Source organism: Rhineura floridana, chromosome 2 (genome assembly GCF_030035675.1).
Source record: "Rhineura floridana isolate rRhiFlo1 chromosome 2, rRhiFlo1.hap2, whole genome shotgun sequence".
NCBI classification, from domain to species: domain Eukaryota; kingdom Metazoa; phylum Chordata; class Lepidosauria; order Squamata; family Rhineuridae; genus Rhineura; species Rhineura floridana.
The window spans coordinates 214,629,979-214,652,775 of record NC_084481.1 but is presented as its reverse complement, the minus strand read 5'-3'; the positions used below and the strand labels follow the sequence as shown (position 1 = coordinate 214,652,775).

General features: G+C 44.4%; 1 protein-coding gene across 7 annotated transcripts in view; it reads right to left on the bottom strand.

The window, feature by feature from the left end:
- EVL (Enah/Vasp-like) overlaps window positions 1–22,797 on the bottom strand; it is a 214,116-nt gene that overhangs the window by 84,638 nt on the left and 106,681 nt on the right. For all 7 annotated transcript variants that reach the window (XM_061612142.1, XM_061612143.1, XM_061612140.1 and 4 more), the window contains exons 2-3: window positions 16,423–16,591; window positions 8,326–8,506 (exon numbers count right to left, since the gene is read on the bottom strand). In XM_061612142.1, coding sequence (XP_061468126.1) covers window positions 8,326–8,506; window positions 16,423–16,591 — 350 coding nt within the window. The remainder of the gene's footprint in view (window positions 1–8,325; window positions 8,507–16,422; window positions 16,592–22,797) is intronic.

The following is a 22,797-nucleotide window of genomic DNA, read 5'->3' as shown; positions in this document are numbered from 1 at the left end:
TTTGTTAGTCCAAATCAGTGGACTGTAATGTCACTGCACACCATATTATTGGCAACATAGACTTCTGATGCCTGCCTATAAACATGGTGTGTCTCCTTCTGTGGGCCTCTCACTGCATGGTAGCTGTAAAAGAAAAGGTGACATGATGGCGGTGGGGTGGGGTGGGGTATCACCCTTAGTTGTTCTAGATTCACATCAAAAGATGTTCTGTTCAGGAAATTACTGCATTTCAGTACCCGAGGAGGGAGGAAGGAAGGGAAAACTATAAATAATTTTTGGCTATTGTAATCCCTACATAAAATGAACCCTTACAGAGGCATACCCCGCTTTAACATACGCAATGGGACCGGAGCATGTATGTAAAGTGAAAATGTACTTAAAGTGAAGCAATTTTCTATGCATGTACTGTACTGCAATCGCCACTAGATGGCAGCGGCATCATGCCATTAAGTGTCCGTTATCGCGAAGCACGTACGTTAAAGTGGGGTATGGTGGAGTATGGAGCATGTACGTTATAGCGAGGTGACTTTAAGTGAAGCGACTTTAAGCGGGGTATGCCTGTATCGAGCTCCTCCAATTGACCTGTTTATTGAGCATTCATCCTGATTTCATTGCACAAGCTTATGCAGAGGTTTGCATGCCAGAAGCGAATGATTCTATTGCTTTACTCAAGACAGCACCCTTATCCCAACTTTTAAAAAAACTAGGGGCATATTCAACTAAGTCGTTGCACTAGCGGAAGCTAGCACAAGGATTCCCGCTAGTGCAACAGGACTCCCCCCCTTTCACCCCTCTGCACCCCCCCTACTGCTCTACTGGGACAGGAGAACCCCCAGAACAGCATGGTGGGGGAGAGGTATGTGATGTTCCTATATTAATGTATATATGGTAAGTGTTGTTGTTTAGAAGATACATGGTAAGTGGAGTGAAAGAGGAGGGGGAGTGAATGGGCAGTAGAATGCGAGATGATTGGCTGAGTGTTTAAAATGGCTGAATGTATAAAAGGAAGAGTGAGAGTGGAATCTGGGGGGGGAAGAAGAGAACTGAGTGGGTTGCTTGGTGGGGTTTAGAGAGTTGTTTACCAGGAGGGAGGTGGAGTTCGGATTAGTATTGAGTAAAACCATATGCTTATGTGCCTTAAGAAGAAATCTTGTTAATCTTGTTAGCTTTGTTATCTGTAATAAATACTTAATTTGGTTTACCAAAGGCCTGATCCTTGGCTGGGGTTTCACAGACCAGAAGGGAGGGTAAGGTAATGACCAAGGCTGAAGGGGAACTGTAACAAATGGTGGCAGCGGTGAAGAGAATAACAATACCAGTATTCAGAGTCTCTGGGAATACTAGTATTGGGACGTTACTGGTGGTTGCCTAGCAGGGGGATCTGTTGAGATCTGTGCTAGAGCGGGGAGAGAAACCATAAGAGAGAGCGGTCCGGACTGGTGGAGTCCCTGGTGGTGCCTAGTGACAGGCAGTAACCACGAGCAGGTAGGAACCTGACAGGGAGAGCCAGGGAAGGACGCCTCACAAGGTGGTTCTGTCAGGCAAGCACAAATGCTTGCACTGATGGAACAACCTCCTAAGGACTACGTTAAATACAACCCCTCAATTGTTGCATATTGAACAAGAACTAATGCAATGCACACTTTGAACTCAGATGGGAAGAAGAAAAAGACAGCACATACATGACAAAAGAAAATTGATTTGAAGGCCTGCATGCCATGTGGCCAGTGGCGCCTGGCGGCTCCATGTCAGTGGGGCAGTGGAATGTCTGAACGTTCAAGGAGTTGAAAGTTTGAAACGTATTGTTTGGACTGAAATCCAGTTTGGACTAAAACTGAGAGTGGCTATTGTTTTGGAGAAATTGTATAACTACGCCCATATGTAAAAGCACAAGCTAAGACTTTTTTCATTGCTGAAAAACTGGACACCACTGTCCTTGCTTAGCATTCTAAATTTAAGGCTGACCTGAGCACATGCCATTTCCAAAAAGTTTCTCTGAAGTTAAAACAAACAGGCTCTACTGAAAGCACACAGGGTGCTCATAATTCTTCCCCTGTCCATCCATCCTGGACAGTCCATCCAACAGATTAATTTAGGGCATATAAGTGGGTGTTTGAGTTAAGTCAGTAGTGAGAGTGATGATGCCAAGTACTTGACTAAGCTATTGTAAGCTTTGCAAACACCTAAACATTATAGGTGGACAAGCTAGTTTTATGAAGCAAATGAATGTTAAAAATAGGACATCCAAGAATATTCTACAGAGATTGAAGCCACCAATTTGATGTGTTTACTTGTTCACCAGTGTTATGTTTATGACAAACTGTCCACATTATGGCCCCTTTGTAGCTAAACTTTCAATATTTTTTAGAGATAAGGAAAAAATCCCACAAATCCTCCTTTTCTAGATAAGAGGGTGGGGATGTATGTATATGCATTTGTGAAATGATTTTGTATGCTGTATTCAGTTCCAAGGAACTGGTTTTCAAATACTGTAATCACAATAAGGATCCACAATGAAATCCCTACCCAGAACTCCACCGCGTTAAATGCTACAAAATGATAACCTGGGGTTGTATTCAACTAACTCCTACTCAGAGTAGATCCAATGACATTAATGAACCTAAGTTAGTCATTAATTTCGATGGGTCAGTGAACCCGACCCCTGGATTTGGAAAGATAAGATGCATTTTCTCCCATAAACATTTTGATTCAATGATGATGGAAACAGGCAAGGGGAGCTCTATAAGCTGACCTTTTGAATATGGTAACCATTCTTGCAAATGCTCGCCCTCAACACACACTTGTTGCCAATTATGTTGCCAATTATGTTTGGCCTGGACCTGGTGACCAGAATACCCACAGCAACCAGGATTTGAAGCTTGTCTGCACCTCTTGGTTGAGAAGAAACCTGGTAAGCATTAACCAGAGTGAGCATCAATGAAGTTGTTACTCCTGACCATTGTCAAGTCTATGAAGGAAAGGGAACTCATGTATGCAAAAGAAAAGGGGCTAGGAAATAGAGGAAGCATGCAACTCGGCAGAACATCTCTTGTTTTTCCATCATAAGTAGAGACTAGGGATGTGCTAGAATTCTGTTCAATTAGGATTTGGTACTGAATTTTCCATTAATTCGCTAATTCTCTGTTGCTGTAGATCAGATATGTATGTAGTGATTTTCCACAGCTATTTTCAAAAACAGGTTTTTTTTAAAAAAAGCCTCTAAAATATCAATATTAAGAATGATAATTTTATTGCTATGAAATGGCCTTGAACCATCTCTATCTTCTGAATGCACTGGATTGAGAATTCTGGTGTACTCCCCTTAGTCCGTATCTAAGCAGACAACTTATATGACAAACATTGTGGTCACGAGGTTCCACAGTTTTTGTCAGCAGTTAGGTCTGTCTGGGCGAAATAACGTTTGGTGGTCCCACCAAAGAACATACAACAGTTTAGGGATATCTCAGGAACAATGGGAGTTCAACAGTGGATTATCTTTATAAATCTCATGTTATTTATTCTTTAAACACTAAACATCTTTACTAGAAATGCATACAATGGCCTTAGCCATCACGTCAGAATCAATTCAAAGTACATCACAAAGTGTGTAGATATGACTTCCATACGAGTACATCTTAGTATACGCCAAACAGGTAGAGTCAGTTATGATTAGAAGTCAAATATCAGGCTTGTCACTCAGAATTACATATCAGGCTTATATATCAGTACACATTGCAGTATACAGTTAACATATCTTAAAGTATAATGTTCTATCAATTCAGACTTAATTTGTTGTTGTTATGTGCCTTCAAGTCGACTACGACTTATGGTGACCCTATGAATCAATGACCTCCGAGAGCATCTGTCATGAACCACCTTGTTCAGATCTTGTAAGTTCATGTCTGTGGCTCCCTTTATGGAATCAATCCATCTTTTGTTTGGCCTTCCTCTTTTTCTACTCCCTTCTGTTTTCCCCAGCATTATTATCTTTTCTAATGAATCATGTCTTCTCATTATGTGTTCAGACTTAATACATTATACAAATTGCATTGCAATATTTGTGAAGTTATATTGCAAGGAATCAACATCAAACAAGTTACATTTCCCTATTAGTACAATTCAATCTCTTATATATCAAGAAATGGAATCATCTCACCAACTGTGATGTAAGTCAAGGCAAGCCTTGGACCTCCAGCAGCAACACAGTAATGTTCAGTCAGCTCTCCAGCAGGAGACTGGCAAAAGACTGCTCCTGAACTCCCATGTTTATAGGAGTGTCTCAAGGCTATAACCTGGCTCAACAGCTACCTGCTTATTAGTTGCTGCCGCAACGTGACTTCTTTTTGTGCCGCCTTGCAAAGGCAGCAAGCAGAACCAGCTAACCTTCCAACAAGTCACTAACCAGAAGCAAGTGTCGTCCACACTACATAAGGCAGCTGTAGCTGACAGCTACGCGTTGTTATCTCTTTTGTTTACACAAGCAAGAGTACATTGGCTGACTGCCCAGAACAAGTAAAAGGAGGGAGAAGCAGAAAATCTTTTTCCAGTTTGGAGTTTACAAGACTTAACTGGATACTGAGAGGAGGTCTACATACCTGGACACATAATATTTATTTATTTATTTATTTATTATTTGATCTATAATCTGCCCTTCCTCCCAGCAGGAGCCCAGGGCAGCAAACAGAAATGCTAAAAACACTTTAAAACATATAAAAACAGACCTTAAAATACATTAAAACAAAACGTTAAAAACATTTTTTTAAAAAAAGCTTTAAAATCATCTTTAAAATATCCTATATGTTAGGATTAATACATACATATTAAAGACTCTTCGATGGCAAATTTACATACATTGAACATGGGTCAGCCCATAACAGATACTTATTTATTTATCATTTATGTATTAGATTTATATCCCGCCCTTTTTCCCAGTAGGAGCCCAGGGCGAAAAAGATATTTCCTTTCAAATTGTTGATATTTCCTTTCAAATTGTTGATATTTCCTTTCAAATTGTTGATATTTCCTTTCAAATTATTGATATTTCCCTGGGGAGGAGGGTTGGTGAATGGAGCGAGCAGTTCTGCCCCTCTAGTTGTTAAACATTTTTTTTTTAAATCATGCTTACAAGAATGCTTTGGTACTGGTTTTGACCTATATGGTTCAGAACGCCGATATCTTTCAGAGCACCTCTTCCAATATAAACCTACCAAAACCCTTAGGTCTTCATCTGAGGCCATCATCTGGGTGTACCTTCTGTGGGAGATTTGAAGGATGATGACCAGGGAGGGCCCCTTCTTGTTTGTGGCTTCCCATTGTGAGGTTCGTCTGGTGCTATCATTAGCATCCTTTCAGTACCAGATAAAAATGTATCACTTTTCCTAGACATTTGCCAGATTATGATGATTTCACTGTTTACTGAAGGTATGTTTTTGCTGCTGAAGTTTTTCCTGCTGTTTAGCTCTGTTTATTAGGTCTCTGCTATGAGCTTTTATTGTAATATTATGTTCTTTTTTCCAATTTTATGTTATATCTTCTGCTATTATAATTCTGTACATCACTTAGAGACTTTGTGCAGCAAGCGACTATTACATTCAAACACTACTACCACCACCACTACTAATAATATAAGGTAGATAGGTAGGTAAGTAATAACAACATAATGATATAAAGTAGGTCAGACTATGAGTATTATCCCCCTAATGATAGTGATGATGATATACAGCAAGTCACACCATGAATATTATCCCCTTATACAGTAGGGCCCCGATTCTCGGTGCCCCGCTTTTTCGTGTTCTGCTAATGAGGTGCCAGTGGGGCAATCAGCTGGAGGTGGGGCTGGAGCTCCCCACTCTCCAGTTGATCTTGCTGGAGGAGGGGAAGATCAGCTGTAGAGCGCTACAGCTGATCTCCTCCTCTTCTGGCGCGATCAGACTCCCGCGCTCAATCTGATCTTGCCGGAGGAGGGGAAGATCAGCTGTAGCACTCTACAGCTGATCTTCTCCTCCGGCGTGATCAGCGGGTTAGGTTCCAGACCCCTGTGCTACAGCTGATCCGCTTTTCAGCGGTTTTCGCTTTTCGGCAGGGGTCTGGAACCTAATCTGCCGTATGAGTGGGGCCCTACTGTAGTAGATGGTGGGAGCTAAAGTGGACAAGTAGTGGCATGCCAACCAGTGAGTTCATAGCTTGGAAGATATTCAACATGGGCACTTCCCAGCTAATACTCCAAGCCATTATGCCATATAAGCTCCCATGTTTGGGGCATTAACAAGGATTCCAATATGGTTCAGTGGATAATGAGACTTGGATCTGGAAGGCCAGGGTTCAGACCCCTGTTCTGCCATGACACACTCTGTGCGACCATGGACCAGTCAATCCCTCTCAGTTTACCACCTTACAGGGTTCTTGTAAGGATAAAATGGGCACTGTCCCAGCCTTGCCATGTAAGTAGCTGGCACGAATGATATGGGATCCTCTCTAAAGCCCTTGGAGAAGACATAGGAATTTAACGACAGCTACCTGAGTTAACTTTCTGTCATTCAACCAGTGACCAGTCTTCTTATGTCTGTGGCACAAATGACCTTCAGCCAATCACCAGAATGCATGATACTGCTGAGTTCAATATAAATCTTCATTGTGGCAATGTATCTAGTATTTAAGAGCATACACTGATGCCTAGAATGTAAGACATTTGGTATTACAGGGTCATGTTACTAAACGCTGCATACTGTACATATGCTCTTCCTCTGCAGAAGGCAGCTGGGTCAATGTTTGCAGCTGAGTGTAAATAGACTTGTAGAAACTTGAGCCTCAGTTTTAATATATAAACTTTCATGAAGTTCATAAAGCTACAGACCTGAACACTCTCACTTCGAACTGGGTCCCACTGATTTCACTGGAACTTGACTTCCAAATAAGCACACTTAAAAATTTCAGTCTAATTATCTATCTAAGCTTTACATTATTAGTCATGGACTACCAGTATAGAATCTAAGGACTGCACAAGCTCAAGTTCAGCCTTCAGAATCAACCACTGAAATGTCTTGAGGAAAACTAAACAAAGCATCATGGAGAGCAAATCAAGCTAAAGTAAATGATAAATATTACAATTAGAGATTGCAAATCTGTCAATTTTGGTTGCTCTGTTTCTCATTTTTCTAATCTGAAGTTCAATACGCCACATTCCCATACCAGTTTGCAATTTTAAAAAAAGTCCTTATGGAAATTCATCAGCATTTTAGTGTGAATTATTATATGCATTTTATGTACACTTCCCCTCAGTATATGCATTTTTGTACACATAACTTGGCTAGATAACTGCATTGCAAAATTCAGAAAAGTACAAATTTCAAAGGCTGTGTTTTGGGTTGTGCACTGTTTCAGGAAGTATGAATTAGGCCTTTCTCTCCCATCTCTAATTACCATAAGACTGTTCCTTTGTAAGCCAGTGGTCTGCCATCAGAATACCTAGGATCCTGATGCCAAGAGCTCACCCTACCATCAGCACCTGAATCCTTCAAAACTCACCAGCTTTTTAAGTTACAAGACCAAAACTACGCATTTGTGGGAAATTCATTACTGTGTCTCCCAACATTGTGTTTTTTAATGAAATGCAGCAAAAAAACTCTATTGTCAAGGAATGTATTTTGCCAAACTGACCCCCATCACAGGTGGTCAGGCTGTATAATAACGTTTGTGCAATGAGTTCCCAGTTCTGGAGCACTTGTGGCACAAGTAATAAGTGACTTGTTGCACACAAAACCCCAAGCCAGATATAACATTAAAGGGGTTGGCAGTTTGCCATTCCTGTCCTAGAGCCCTGCTTTTGGTTGGGAAAGGAGTAATTCCATGGTGATTGTTTCAATTACAGCCAACAGTTTTACCTTTACGTTTCGGTAAAATGGAAATGCATTGGGCAGAGACCAGTTACTTGGCTTCTTCACCCACAGTGTAAGCCTGGCTTCATGCCAAGCATTGCAAAGTGCATTCCAATTGTGTAACAGAAATCTGTGTGTGTGATCTCATGGATGCTAACCAATGGTCACCCTCTCTGCAGCTGGATTTCAATCATTCAAGCTGCACTACATTGAAAACCTGCAGAATCAGCTTATTACGAGCTTGTCCCAGAAGGGGGGGGGGAGTTTATTTTAAAGAAACATTTTCCTCTACTCTAAAATCTACTCTAAAAATGTGATATCCATCTTCTTCACCCTTAATTGCTTGAGACTGTATCCTGTGCTAAGAATGAGTCAAATAAACATGGCGAGCAACCACTGTTATGACAACAGGAGAGGCATGCAGAAGAGAGAGGGGAAAGGACAGTCATACCTCCATCTTGCTGAGAGTTCATGATATTCAGGGCAAAGAGCATTGCATTTGAGAACGTGGTTGCCTCCTCCTTGCTAGCAAAGTTCAATCCATAAACCTGTCGCGCATCGCGCCACTGATGGAATGTCGGTGTTGCCTGATTGTACTTCAGTCCCTTCACAATTGAATAATTAATCACTACCTGGGATTTAAAATGGGAGTGATAAAAATAAGAGAGATAGAAAGAATGAAAGAAAAATCAGCAATTGCCACAGGAGAGGAAACAGACCACTGTATTTTTTTAAGAACTTTCCCCTTAGCATTATAGAGAACAAGCTGCAGGAAAGGTACCTGTGTACAGCCCTTCCTAGGTAACATCTGCACTATACATTTAAAACAACAACAAATATCCTAAAAATATACACCTCAGATATCAAAGGCCAGGGTAAAGAGGTCCGTCTTCAGCATTTGCTGAAAAGCTGTGCAGTGAAGTTGCCAGGCGCACCTCTGTGGGGAGAAAGTTCCTAAGTTCAGGGCTGCCAGAAAGAATGCCCTCTCCTGGGCTGCCACCTCCTGAGCTTCCCAGTATGGTAGAACTACTACCTCTGAACACCTGAGAAGGTCTGCAGGGAAGGTGGTGGTCTTTCAAATACCTGGGACCTAAGTCATTTCCAGCTTTAAACACTAGTGTGAGCATCTTAAATTGAGCCTGGAAACGAACAGGCAACCAATGCAGCTCTTTTAGAACAGGGGTTATAAAGCACTATCATACCATTTTAAATAGTTGTTCCCCAAAAAGAATCCTGAGAGCTGTAAGAACATAAGAAGAGCCTGCTGGATCAGGCCAGTGGCCCATCTAGTCCAGCATCCTGTTCTCACAGTGGCCAACCAGGTGCCTGGGGGAAGCCCACAAGCAGGACCCGAGTGCAAGAACACTCTCCCCTCCTGAGGCTTCCGGCAACTGGTTTTCAGAAGCATGCTGCCTCTGACTAGGGTAGCAGAGCACAGCCATCATGGCTAGTAGCCATTGATAGCCCTGTCCTCCATGAATTTGTCTAATCTTCTTTTAAAGCCGTCCAAGCTGGTGGCCATTACTGCATCTTGTGGGAGCAAATTCCATAGTTTAACTATGCGCTGAGTAAAGAAGTACTTCCTTTTGTCTGTCCTGAATCTTCCAACATTCAGCTTCTTTGAATGTCTACGAGTCTATGTATTATGAGAGAGGGAGAAGAACTTTTCTCTATCCACTTTCTCAAGGCCATGCATAATTTTATACACTTCTATCATGTCTCCTCTGACCCGCCTTTTCTCTAAACTAAAAAGCCCCAAATGCTGCAACCTTTCCTCGTAAGGGAGTCGCTCCATCCCCTTGATCATTCTGGTTGCCCTCTTCTGAACCTTTTCCAACTCTAGAATATCCTTTTTGAGATGAGGCGACCAGAACTGTACACAGTATTCCAAATGCGGCAGCACCATAGATTTATACAATGGCATTATGATATCGGCTCTTTTATTTTCAATACCTTTCCTAATTATCGCTAGCATGGAATTTGCCTTTTTCACAGCTGCAGCACACTGGGTCGACATTTTCATCGTGCTGTCCACTACAACCCCGAGGTCTCTCTCCTGGTCGGTCACCGCCAGTTCAGACCCCATGAGCGTATATGTGAAATTAAGATTTTTTGCTCCAATATGCATAATTTTACACTTGTTTATACTGAATTGCATTTGCCATTTTTCCGCCCATTCACTCAGTTTGGAGAGATCTTTTTGGAGCTCTTCGCAATCCCTTTTTGTTTTAACAACCCTGAACAATTTAGTGTCGTCAGCAAACTTGGCCACTTCACTGCTCACTCCTAATTCTAGGTCATTCATGAACAAGTTGGAAAGTACAGGCCCCAATACCGATCCTTGAGGGACTCCACTTTCTACAGCCCTCCATTGGGAGAACTGTCTGTTTATTCCTACTCTCTGCTTTCTGCTTCTTAACCAATTCCTTATCCACAAGAGGACCTCTCCTCTTATACCATGACTGCTAAGCTTCCTCAGAAGTCTTTGGTGAGGTACCTTGTCAAACGCTTTTTGAAAGTCTAAGTACACTATGTCCACTGGATCACCTCTATCTATATGCTTGTTGAAACTCTCAAAGAATTCTAATAGGTTCGCCCTGTATGATGACCTTTGTTGGGAGAGGGACAGGGGGAGTGTGACCCTGTTGATTCTCCTTGATCTCTCAGTGGCGTTTGATACCATCGACCATGGTATCCTTCTGGGGAGGCTCGCGGAGTTGGGAGTTGGGGGCACTGCTTGGCAGTGGCTCTGCTCCTACTTGGCGGATCATTGCCAGAAGGTAGTGCTTAGGGAACACTGCTCGACACCCTGGACTCTCCATTGTGGAGTCCCTCAGGGGTCGGTTCTGTCCCCCATGCTTTTTAACATCTACATGCAGCCTCTGGGTGCGGTCATCAGGAGTTTTGGAGTGCGTTGTCATCAGTACGCTGATGACACGCAGCTCTACTTCTCCTTTTCACCTTCTTCAGGTGAGGCTGTTGATGTGCTGAACCGTTGCTTGACCGCGATAATGGACTGGATGAGAGCTAATAAACTGAAACTCAATCCAGACAAGACCGAGGCACTGTTGGTGAGCCCTTTACCTGCCCAGATGGTGGATGTTCATCCTGTTCTAGATGGGGTTACACTCCCCTTGAAGGAACAGGTTCGTAGTTTGGGGGTCCTTTTTGACCCTTCCTTGTCGCTTGAGGCTCAGGTGGCCTCGGTGGCACGGAATGCGTTTTACCATCTTCGTCTAGTAGCCCAACTACGCCCCTATCTGGACAGTGACGATCTCGCCTCAGTTGTTCATGCTCTGGTAACTTCTAGATTGGACTACTGTAATGCGCTCTACGTAGGGCTGCCCTTGAAGACTGTTCGGAAACTCCAGCTAGTGCAAAATGCGGCAGCCAGGCTGTTGACGAGGACCCATCGGTCTGCGCATATAACACCTGTCCTGGCCCACCTGCACTGGCTACCCATCTGTTTCCGAGCTAGATTCAAGGTGCTGGTTTTGACCTATAAAGCCTTATACGGTGTGGGACCGCAATACCTTGTGGAACGCCTCTCCCGCTATGAACCTACCCGTCCACTTCGTTCAGTATCTAAGGCCCTCCTCCGGGTACCAACTCATCAGGAAGCCCGGAGGATTGTTGTTAGATCTAGGGCCTTTTCTGTGGTGGCCCCCGAACTCTGGAACAGCTTACCTGAGGAGATACGCCTGGCGCCTACGGTACTTTCTTTTAGGCGCCAGGTTAAGACCTGGCTATACTCCCAGGTATTTTAATGTTTAATGTTTTCATGTTTAACGTTGTTAGTTAACTTGCTGTTATGTGTTATTGATGTTATTATACTATTGTATTTTAATCCTGTTTGTACACTGCCCAAAGAGCTATTAGCTATGGGCGGTCTAAAAATGAAACGAAATAAATAATAAATAAATAAATAAATAATAGGTTACTGAGACAGGACTTTCCCTTGCAGAAGCCATGCTGGCTCTGCTTCAGCAAGGCTTGTTCTTCTATGTGCTTAGTTAATCTAGCTTTAATAATACTTTCTACCAGTTTTCCAGGGACAGAAGTTAAGCTAACTGGCCTGTAATTTCCGGGATCCCCTCTGGATCCCTTTTTGAAGATTGGCGTTACATTTGCCACTTTCCAGTCCTCAGGCACGGAGAAGGACCCAAGGGACAAGTTACATATTTTAGTTAGCAGATCAGCAATTCACATTTGAGTTCTTTGAGAACTCTCAGGTGGATGCCATCCGGGCCCGGTGATTTGTCAGTTTTTATATTGTCCATTAAGCCTTGAACTTCCTCTCTCGTTACCACTATTTGTCTCAGTTCCTCAGAATCCCTTCCTGCAAATGTTAGTTCAGGTTCAGGGATCTGCCCTATATCTTCCACTGTGAAGACAGATGCAAAGAATTCATTTAGCTTCTCTGCAATCTCCTTATCGTTCTTTAGTACACCTTTGACTCCCTTATCATCCAAGGGTCCAATCACCTCCCTAGATGATCTCCTGCTTTGAATGTATTTATAGAATTTTTTGTTGTTGGTTTTTATGTTCTTAGCAATGTGCTCCTCAAATTCTTTTTTAGCATCCCTTATTGTCTTCTTGCATTTCTTTTGCCAGAGTTTGTGTTCTTTTTTATTTTCTTCATTCGAACAAGACTTCCATTCCAGTTGAGCTTCTAATATAGTGTTTTTAAACAACTTCCAAGCATTTTCGAGTGATGTGACCCTCTGGACTTTGTTTTTCAGCTTTCTTTTTACCAATCCCCTCATTTTTGTGAAGTTTCCTCTTTTGAAGTCAAATGTGACCGTGTTGGATTTTCTTGGCAATTGGCCAGTTACATGTATGTTTAATTTAATAGCACTGTGGTCACTGCTCCCAATCGGTTCAACAACACTTACATCTCGCACCAGATCCCGGTCCCCACTGAGGATTAAGTCCAGGGTTGCCGTCCCTCTGGTCGGTTCCATGACCAACTGGTCTAGGGAATAGTCATTTAGAATATCTAGAAACTTTGCTTCTTTGTCATGACTGGAACACATATGCGGCCAGTCTATGTCCGGGTAGTTGAAGTCACCCATTACTACCACATTTCCTAGTTTGGATGCTTCCTCAATTTCAGATCTCATCTCAAGGTCTCCCTGAGCATTTTGATCAGGGGGACGATAGATCGTTCCCAGTATTAAGTCCCTCCTGGGGCATGGTATCACCACCCACAACGATTCTGTGGAGGAGTCTGCCTCTTTTGGGGTTTCCAGCTTGATGGATTCAATGCCTTCTTTCACGTATAGAGCGACTCCGCCACCAATACGTCCTGCCCTGTCCTTCCGATATAGTTTATATCCAGGGATAACCGTATCCCACTGGTTTTCTCCATTCCACCAGGTCTCCGTTATGCTCACTATATCAATGCTCTCCTCTAAGACCAAGCACTCCAGTTCTCCCATCTTGGTTCGGAGGCTCCTAGCATTAGCGTACAGGCACTTGTAAGCAGTGTCTCTCTTCAAGTGTCTTTGGCACTTGTGGTTAGGCCTGTGGTAATTTTGCTCTTCTGAATTTATATCCTGTGCCCCTGCTCTCACAATGCCTACTTCTAGGCCTACCCCTTTTAAAATTTCATCATTTCTTTGGTTTTTATCCCAGGGGGGAGGTTTATTCCGAACCGGACCTTCCTCAGCTCCTGTCGGGTTTCCCCCCTCAGTCAGTTTAAAAGCTGCTCTGCTACCTTTTTAATATTAAGTGCCAGCAGTCTGGTTCCATTCTGGTTCAAGTGGAGCCCGTCCCTTTTGTACAGGCCCGGCTTGTCCCAAAATGTTCCCAAGTGCCTAACAAATCTAAACCCTTCCACCCGACACCATCGTCTCATCCACGCATTGAGACTGCGAAGCTGGGCCTGTCTGGCTGGTCCTGCGTGTGGAACCGGTAGCATTTCAGAGAAAGCCACCTTGGAGGTCCTGGCTTTTAGCATCCTACCTAGCAACCTAAATTTTGCTTCCAGGACCTCACAGCTGCATTTCCCCATGTCGTTGGTGCCAACGTGCACCACGACCACTGACTCCTCCCCAGCACTGTCTACCAAACTATCTAAACGACAGGCGATATCCGCAACCTTCGCACCAGGCAGGCAAAACACCTTGCGGTCTACACGCCCATCACACACCCCACTGTCTATGTTCCTAATGATCGAATCACCCACTACAAGGATTCCTCCACCCCCTGGAGATATATCCTCGGCACGAGAGGATAGCTGCTCATCCCCCAAGGAATGGGTCCCTTCTAAGGGATCGTTTCCCTCTTCCTCAGCTGGATGCTCTCCTTCCCCGAGACCATCGTTCTCCATGATAGCAGGAGAGCTATCATCGCTGGAGTGGGACACAGCTATAACGTCCCTGAAGGCCTCCTCCACACACCTCTCTGCCTCTCTCAGCTTTTCCAGGTCCGCCACCTTGGCCTCAAGGAAATGAAGTCGTTCCCGGAGAGCCAGGAGCTCATTGCACCGAGAGCACACCCACGACTGCTGTCCAACAGGCAGATAGTCGTACATGCTGCAGGCTGTGCAAAACACTGGAAAGCCCCCACACGCCTGCTGGCTTCTTACCTGCATAGTTTTGTTTGAGGTTTATTATGTCAATAGGTTGGAGACTGTGGTTTAGTTGAGGTCAGGGAACAGAAGGGCAGAGTGGGGGGCCCTGGCCTCCTCGCCCTGCTGCCGAACTCGATCTGCTGCTTAACTCGCCTTGACGCTTTGTCAGCTGGGGCCTTGATGCTTCATCAGCTGGGGCTCCCTCTAGCTCGTGGAGCAGGCTCCCTCGCTAGGTGCTCTGACTTTATATGTGTGGCTGGTTCCTCCCAGCTACTGCTGCCAGCCAATGATGTGTTACTTGAGGCTGATGGCTCAACTATCAGCTGAGGCTTAACTCTTTAGTATTATCTCAGGCTTCCTTCCTTTGAAGGCAGGAAGGCAGGCTTCCTTCCTGAGCGAGGGGCGGGGCTGTTTAAGCTTTTGGCTGCTTTTAATCTCAGCAAGGGGCTGCGACTTCCAGGCAAGTTTGTCAGGGATGCTGAGAGCTGCCTCATACAATGATGAGACCACATGTGTAAGAGTATCACAATCGGTAGTCAGAGCCAATGAAACTGTAGATTTAAAAATACACACTCAAGCTTTTTGTTTTAAAGTCTCAACACTCTCCTTTATTCTTCTGCAGTCAGATGAAGACACTTCTTAGTGTTTTAAAATACTGTTCCCCCCCACTCCCTTAGCCAAATAGAACGATTTGGGAGGGGGTGGGGTGGGGCACTTTACAGTCACTCAGCAAACTCTCAGAGGGGAGGGAGAGCTAGAATGTTATAGTATCTGTGTACAGGCTGACAAGAAATAAGTGGGAAAGTATAGTATAGCCATCCAGGCAGTTTTTAAAAGGGCCATAGCTCAGTGGTAGAGCATCTGCTGTGCTTACAGAAGGCCCCAGGCTCAGTCTCTGGCATCTCCAGGAAGGGCTGGTAGAGAGCCTTGCCTGAAACTCTGGGCAGCCACTGCCAGTCAGTGTAGACAATACTGAGCTAGATGGACCCATGGTCTGACTCTGTATAAGGCAGCTTCCTATGTTCCTAAAATCTAGTGCAGACTTAGTATTAAACAATAGACAAATATTATATGTTAGTAGCAATCATGCTTCGGAGAAGAGGGGGGGTTAGGTTCTTTCATCCTTCGGAAACTTATTTTGGATTTTTGGAAAAGAAAATGTGGAAAAGGTAGCAGTATTTGAAATCTCAGGAGAGGAAGGAACACAGGGAGCTGTCTTATGGCAGGTCTAGCTGTTTGTCCATCTAGCCCATTATTGTCTACTCTGACTGGCAGCAGCTTCCTAGGGTCTCAGGCAGAGAGTCTTTCCCATCACATACTATCTGATTCTTTTAACTAGAGATGCCCGGGATTGAACACGAGATGTTCCCCATGGAAAGCAAGTACTCTACCACTGAGCTATGTCCCCTCCAGCAACGAAGCTGGAGCAAGACCTCCAGTACTGAATGGTGTGCGGGTGTGTGTGGAGATCCAGGACTGTTCCTCCCCTATGGCTTGGTCCCTGGCCCAACTACCCCCAACCTCCGCATGCACCCCTCTTTCCATTCCACATTACTCTCACCCTTCTGTACTCACAAACGTTTCAAACATATACATCTTGGAATTGGAATGCATTACTGCAAAAGACTTGCAAGGGAAGAGGGGAAGGGCTGTGCTTCAGTCTTCACATGCTTTGCATGGAGAGGGTCTCAGGGCCAATCCTTTGTATCTCCAGGTAGGGCTGGGAAAGAGCCCTGCCTGAAATCCTGGAGATTGCTGCCAGTCAGTGTAGATAATACTGAGCTGGTCTGACTCTGTATAAGCAGCTTCCCACCGTTCCTATGTTCAGCGTGTATAGTGTATTCCGGCCACAGACTGAAGATGGGGCAAAATATACACACCTTTTCTTTTTAAAAAAGCACAAAACCACAGGCCTTGCTTTTTATTTTAAAACACATAGAAGGGAAGTGGTGAAAAAACACAATTACTCACTTGCTGATCTTGTAGTTTAACACCGACTACTCTAAATGTGTTACTGGCAGTGTTGTGGTAGATGTTGATTCGGCTGAAGCCTTGTTGGCCGGGCTTTATTGGCACCCATTTCTTACTGGTATCATCATAGACCATAACTGATGCCCGAGCTTGGCAAATACTCTGTTCACTGTAAAGGAAACAAACAAAGCATAAACCAAAAGCATAAACCAAAAGGCAATGACAAGCATAAAAACTGTGGCACATTTTCTAGTCTGAGAGGCAGAGGGGGGAAAATACTATTTCAGTATTTTATTAAAATATTCCAGAGTGGTAATGTTGTTTGTTGCAGGCAAGGGGGCCATAACTCAGTGGCAGGACAACTGTCATGCATGTAGAAGGTCCTAGGTTCAATCCCTGGCTTCTCCAGGTAGCGCTGGGAAAGGCTTCTGCCAGAATCCCCGGAAAGCTGCTGTCAGTCAGTGTAAATCAGAGATGGGAATCTGTACCTTTCCAGATGTTGCTGGACTACAACTCCCATGATCCCTGACCATTGGCTATGTTGGCTGGAGATGATGGGAGCTGGAGTCCAACAACACCTGCAGGGCTATAGGTTCCCTCAGCCCTGATGCAGATAATGCAGGGTTGGATGGGCCAGAACTCTGACTTGGTATAAAGCAGCTTTTGTTCTGCCAAAATACTGACTCACACTGTATAATGAAGATCATAATGAAGTTGTTAGGACACCCCTATTTCCCTCACAGAGCTACAGTTCCTAGAGTTCTCTGGGAAGGAATGACTGTTGAACCCCTTTGGGAACTGCAGGAATAAACGTCTCCTAACAACTCTCAGCACTCTTAACAAACTAGAAGTCCCGGGATTCTTTGGGGGAAGCTGTGACTATTAGTGGTAGGATACTGCTTGAAATGTATAGTGCAGATGGGGCCTTAGTGGAGATCACCACTCAACATGCTTTATCCACTCTTTTGCACTCACAATCAAAGACGCATAATAACTGAAAATAGGTTTGGTTATTTTTGTGATTTTCTATTCATTCATGAAGCTGCCTTATACAGAATCAGGGTGTTAATCTATGTAGTCCAGGATTGCCTATTCTGTCTAGCAGAGGTTCCCAACCTGCTTCCAGACAAAATGTTATTAGAGCTGGTAGGCTTTGAACCTGTGATCAAATGCATGCAAAAGCGTGTGCTGTACCACTGAGATACCCCCCCCCAATTTGGTTCATTTAAAGGTGTTTTAAAAAGCTGGTCCTCTATATTGGCTTCTGCTAATAGTATTCAATTTTCCTATGTTGCTTGCAGTTTCTTTGGGGGAACTGCCATACTGAAGCATTGCTGGCTGTTATCACATCTCCAACTCAAGTCCTGGTTCTCGGTCACCCCACTGCATTGGAGAACACCCTCTAGTTCAGGTGTGGGGAACCTTTGGCTCTGCAGATGTTAATGAGCGACAACTCCCATCATCCCTGGCCATTGGCCATGTTTGCTGGGGCTGATGGGAGGTGTAGTTCAGCAACATCTAGAGGGCCAAATATTCCCAACACGTGCTCTAGTTCCAACATGGGCTGTCCGGAGCCCCAACCTGGCCCTCACAGATCCTGGGAAGAATTTTTATAGCTGCTAAGTAAATCACAGAAGTAATGCCCCAGCATAATGACGTATTTTATAGTCTAATATATTGGTTTTCTTTGGCAAATTCAACACAGCAATGAAATGAGATACGGTGATATTTACAAAGTTTATAATTTATGTTTTGAAGCATTTCATTATAATGCATTTAAATACAGAATGCAGAGGAAGAATAAGAATCCATTTTACACACATTAAATCAGCTAATGTTCCATTAAAATAAAATAACTTCACAACCCAAATTAGCATATGGGCAGGACATCAAAAGCAGCCAGAATGAGTACGTCTTGGCCAGTTTCCTAAACAACAAAACAAGCTTTTGAAAAGAACATTTCAATTCTGCTGTCTTACAAATTGAAAAAAGAGCCATTTCTTTTGCAAAATCTTTCCTCAACCACCCTGCTGTCACATCAATGCCTAACTTAGGAGCAGTCTAGATGTTGTGAACACAGATCCATGACTTAGAGAACGTGGATTCACTGAAACACCTTTAAAAGTAGAGATGTGAAGGCCCAGGGGGAAACGGAAAAATGCAGGGGGGAAATGTTTTTTTCCAATTTTTCAGAAAAGGGGAAAAACTGTCCCTCCCCATGCCTTTTCTTCTGTTTTTTTCCAGAGCCTTCACATCTTTATGTAAAAGTAGTGAAGTGGGAATGATTCCAAAGTGGCAATCCAGAGGTTGTGCAAGTAGGGATGAGTGAATCTGTCGATTTTGGTTTCTCTTTCTCATTTTTTCCAAAATAAACACCACTCAGTTCTTCACATTTCCCCATAAGTTCGTGATTTTTTTAAAATAAAAGCCCTCATGAAAATTCATCAGCATTTTAGTGTGCATTTCTTCTAATACACACACCCTTGTATACAATTTTGCCGAATATAAACATTTTTGCACGGCAATTTCTCCTAACATAATTAATTTTTATATGCTATTTTCACTAATATTTTCACTAATGTTTACGCATGCTTTGCCCTATGCATTGTTGTACATTTTACTTGGCTAGAGAACTGCACTGCAAAATTCAGAGAAGTGTAAATTTCAAAAGACAGCTGTGCTTCGGTTTGCATATTGCTTTGGGAAATGTGAATTAGGTAGGTTCACCTTTAAATGGATCCCCCTCACTGTTCCTAGGTACATGTCAAGCTTCTCCTCAGGCCACTGTTGCTCACACATACACACACAATCCCCTCCTCAGGCCGCTATCCCCTAGCCAAGATAGTCCAAGAGAGGTGTCTGGGGGAGAGATAGTGTTGAAAACAATACGCAGTAGGCAGACAAACCTATCCAGCAACACTGCTTTACAGTCCTCAGTGCAACACTTTCTTACAGACAGGGTGCTACCACAACAGGTACAAGTATTTTTCTAGAATCATAGAACAGTAGAGTTGGAAGGGGCCTATAAGGCCATCGAGTCCAATCCGCTGCTCAATTGAGGAATCCACCTTAAAGCATACCCAACAGGTGCCTGTCCAGCTGCCTCTTGATATAAAGTCAGAGCACCCTAGCGAGGGAGACTGCTCCACGAGCTAGAGGAAGCCCCAGCTGACGAAGCGTCAAGGCCCCAGCTGACAAAGCGTCAAGGCGAGTTAAGCAGCAGAGCGAAAAGAGGGTAAGTAGCTCCCATTTATTCCATTATTTAATTGAAGTAAAACAGCTCAGAGCAATAAGTAATAAGGGCAGCCCAAGGTCACCCTGAGCTAGGAGCCAAATCCTGAAAGAACCTATATCTTAGGAGACAGATCCTAGGAGAAGGAAGTCCATAGAAAGCTAGTTTTCAACACCACCCTAGCAGGAAAGCTTCAGGGGACACTGTAAACAAGGCTAAATTCCAGTCGGAGAGAAGGGGGAAAAGGAAACTCCACCGACACATACAGGGAGAGAGTCAGCTCAGTCCTTGCTAAAAAGGGCAGCTTCAGCCTTCCTGAAACACAACCACAAGCTCTGTTTCCCTAGGTTAAAGAAAGGTCAGGCTGTTCTAGGTGGGAAAACAACAAACACAAAAGACTTGCCTGGAAGGCGCAGCCCCTTGATTAGATTAAAAGCAGCCAAAAGCTTAAACAGCCCCGCCCCTCGCTCAGGAAGGAAGGAAGCCTGAGAGAATATTAAAGTGTTAAGCCCCAGCTGATAGCCATCAGCCTCAAGTAACACATCACTGGCTGGCAGCAGTAGCTGGGAGGAACCAGCCACACATATAAAGTCAGAGCAACCTAGCGAGGGAGCCTGCTCCACGAGCTAGAGGGAGCCCCAGCTGATGAAGCGTCAAGGCGAGTTAAGCAGCAGAGCGAGTTCGGCAGCAGGGCGAGGAGGCTAGGGCCCCCCACTCTGCCTGTCTGTTCCCTGACCTCAACTAAACCGCAGTCTCCAACCCATTGACGTAATAAACCTTAAACAAAACTATGCAGGTAAGAAGCCAGCAGGCGTGTGGGGGCTTTCCAGTGTTTTGCACTGCCTGCAGCATGTACGACTATCTGCCTGTTGGACAGCAGTCGTGGGTGTGCTCTCGGTGCAATGAGCTCCTGGCTCTCCGGGAATGACTTCATTTCCTTGAGGCCAAGGTGGCGGACCTGGAAAAGCTGAGAGAGGCAGAGAGGTGTGTGGAGGAGGCCTTCAGGGACGTTATAGCTGTGTCCCACTCCAACGATGATAGCTCTCCTGCTATCATGGAGAACGATGGTCTCGGGGAAGGAGAGCATCCAGCTGAGGAAGAAGGAAAAGATCCCTTAGAAGGGACCCATTCCTTGGGGGATGAGCAGCTATCCTCTCGTGCCGAGGATATATCTCCAGGGGGTGGAGGGATCCTTGTAGTGGGTGATTCGATCATTAGGAACATAGACAGTGGGGTGTGTGATGGGCGTGTAGACCGCAAGGTGTTTTGCCTGCCTGGTGCGAAGGTTGCGGATATCGCCCGTCGTTTAGATAGTTTGGTAGACAGTGCTGGGAAGGAGTCAGTGGTCGTGGTGCACGTTGGCACCAACGACATGGGGAAATGCAGCCGTGAGGTCCTGGAAGCAAAATTTAGGTTGCTAGGTAGGATGCTGAAAGCCAGGACCTCCAAGGTGGCTTTCTCTGAAATGCTACCGGTTCCACGCGCAGGACCAGCCAGACAGGCCCAGCTTCGCAGTCTCAATGCGTGGATGAGACAATGGTGTCGGGTGGAAGGGTTCGGATTTGTTAGGCACTGGGGAACATTTTGGGACAAGCCGGGCCTGTACAAAAGGGACGGGCTCCACTTGAACCAGAATGGAACCAGACTGCTGGCACTTAAAATTAAAAAGGTAGCAGAGCAGCTTTTAAACTGACTGAGGGGGGAAACCCGACAGGAGCTGAGAAAGGTCCGGTTCGGAATAAACCTCCCCCCTGGGATAAAAACCAAAGAAATGATGAAATTTTAAAAGGGGTAGGCCTAGAAGTAGGCATTGTGAGAGCAGGGGCACAGGATATAAATTCAGAAGAGCAAAATTACCACAGGCCTAACCACAAGTGCCAAAGACACTTGAAGAGAGACACTGCTTACAAGTGCCTGTACGCTAATGCTAGGAGCCTCCGAACCAAGATGGGAGAACTGGAGTGCTTGGTCTTAGAGAAGAGCATTGATATAGTGAGCATAACCGAGACCTGGTGGAATGGAGAAAACCAGTGGGATACGGTTATCCCTGGATATAAACTATATCGGAAGGACAGGGAAGAACGTATTGGTGGCGGAGTCACTCTATACGTGAAAGAAGGCATTGAATCCAGCAAGCTCGAAACCCCAAAAGAGGCAGACTCCTCCACAGAATCGTTGTGGGTGGTGATACCATGCCCCAGGAGGGACTTAATACTGGGAACGATCTATCGTCCCCCTGATCAAAATGCTCAGGGAAACCTTGAGATGAGATATGAAATTGAGGAAGCATCCAAACTAGGAAATGTGGTAGTAATGGGTGACTTCAACTACCCGGACATAGACTGGCCGCATATGTGTTCCAGTCACGACAAAGAAGCAAAGTTTCTAGATATTCTAAATGACTATTCCCTAGACCAGTTGGTCATGGAACCGACCAGAGGGACGGCAACCCTGGACTTAATCCTCAGTGGGGACAGGGACCTGGTGCGAGATGTAAGTGTTGTTGAACCGATTGGGAGCAGAGACCACAGTGCTATTAAATTAAACATACATGTAACTGGCCAATTGCCAAGAAAATCCAACACGGTCACATTTGACTTCAATAGAGGAAACTTCACAAAAATGAGGGGATTGGTAAAAAGAAAGCTGAAAAACAAAGTCCAGAGGGTCACATCACTCGAAAATGCTTGGAAGTTGTTTAAAAACACTATATTAGAAGCTCAACTGGAGTGCATACCGCAGATCAGAAAAGGTACCGCCAGGGCCAAGAAGATGCCAGCATGGTTAACAAGCAAAGTCAAGGAAGCTCTTAGAGGCAAAAAGTCTTCCTTCAGAAAATAGAAGTCTTGTCCGAATGAAGAAAATAAAAAAGAACACAAACTCTGGCAAAAGAAATGCAAGAAGACAATAAGGGATGCTAAAAAAGAATTTGAGGAGCACATTGCTAAGAACATAAAAACCAACAACAAAAAATTCTATAAATACATTCAAAGCAGGAGACCATCTAGGGAGACGATTGGACCCTTGGATGATAAGGGAGTCAAAGGTGTACTAAAGAACAATAAGGAGATTGCAGAGAAGCTAAATGAATTCTTTGCATCTGTCTTCACAGTGGAAGATATAGGGCAGATCCCTGAACCTGA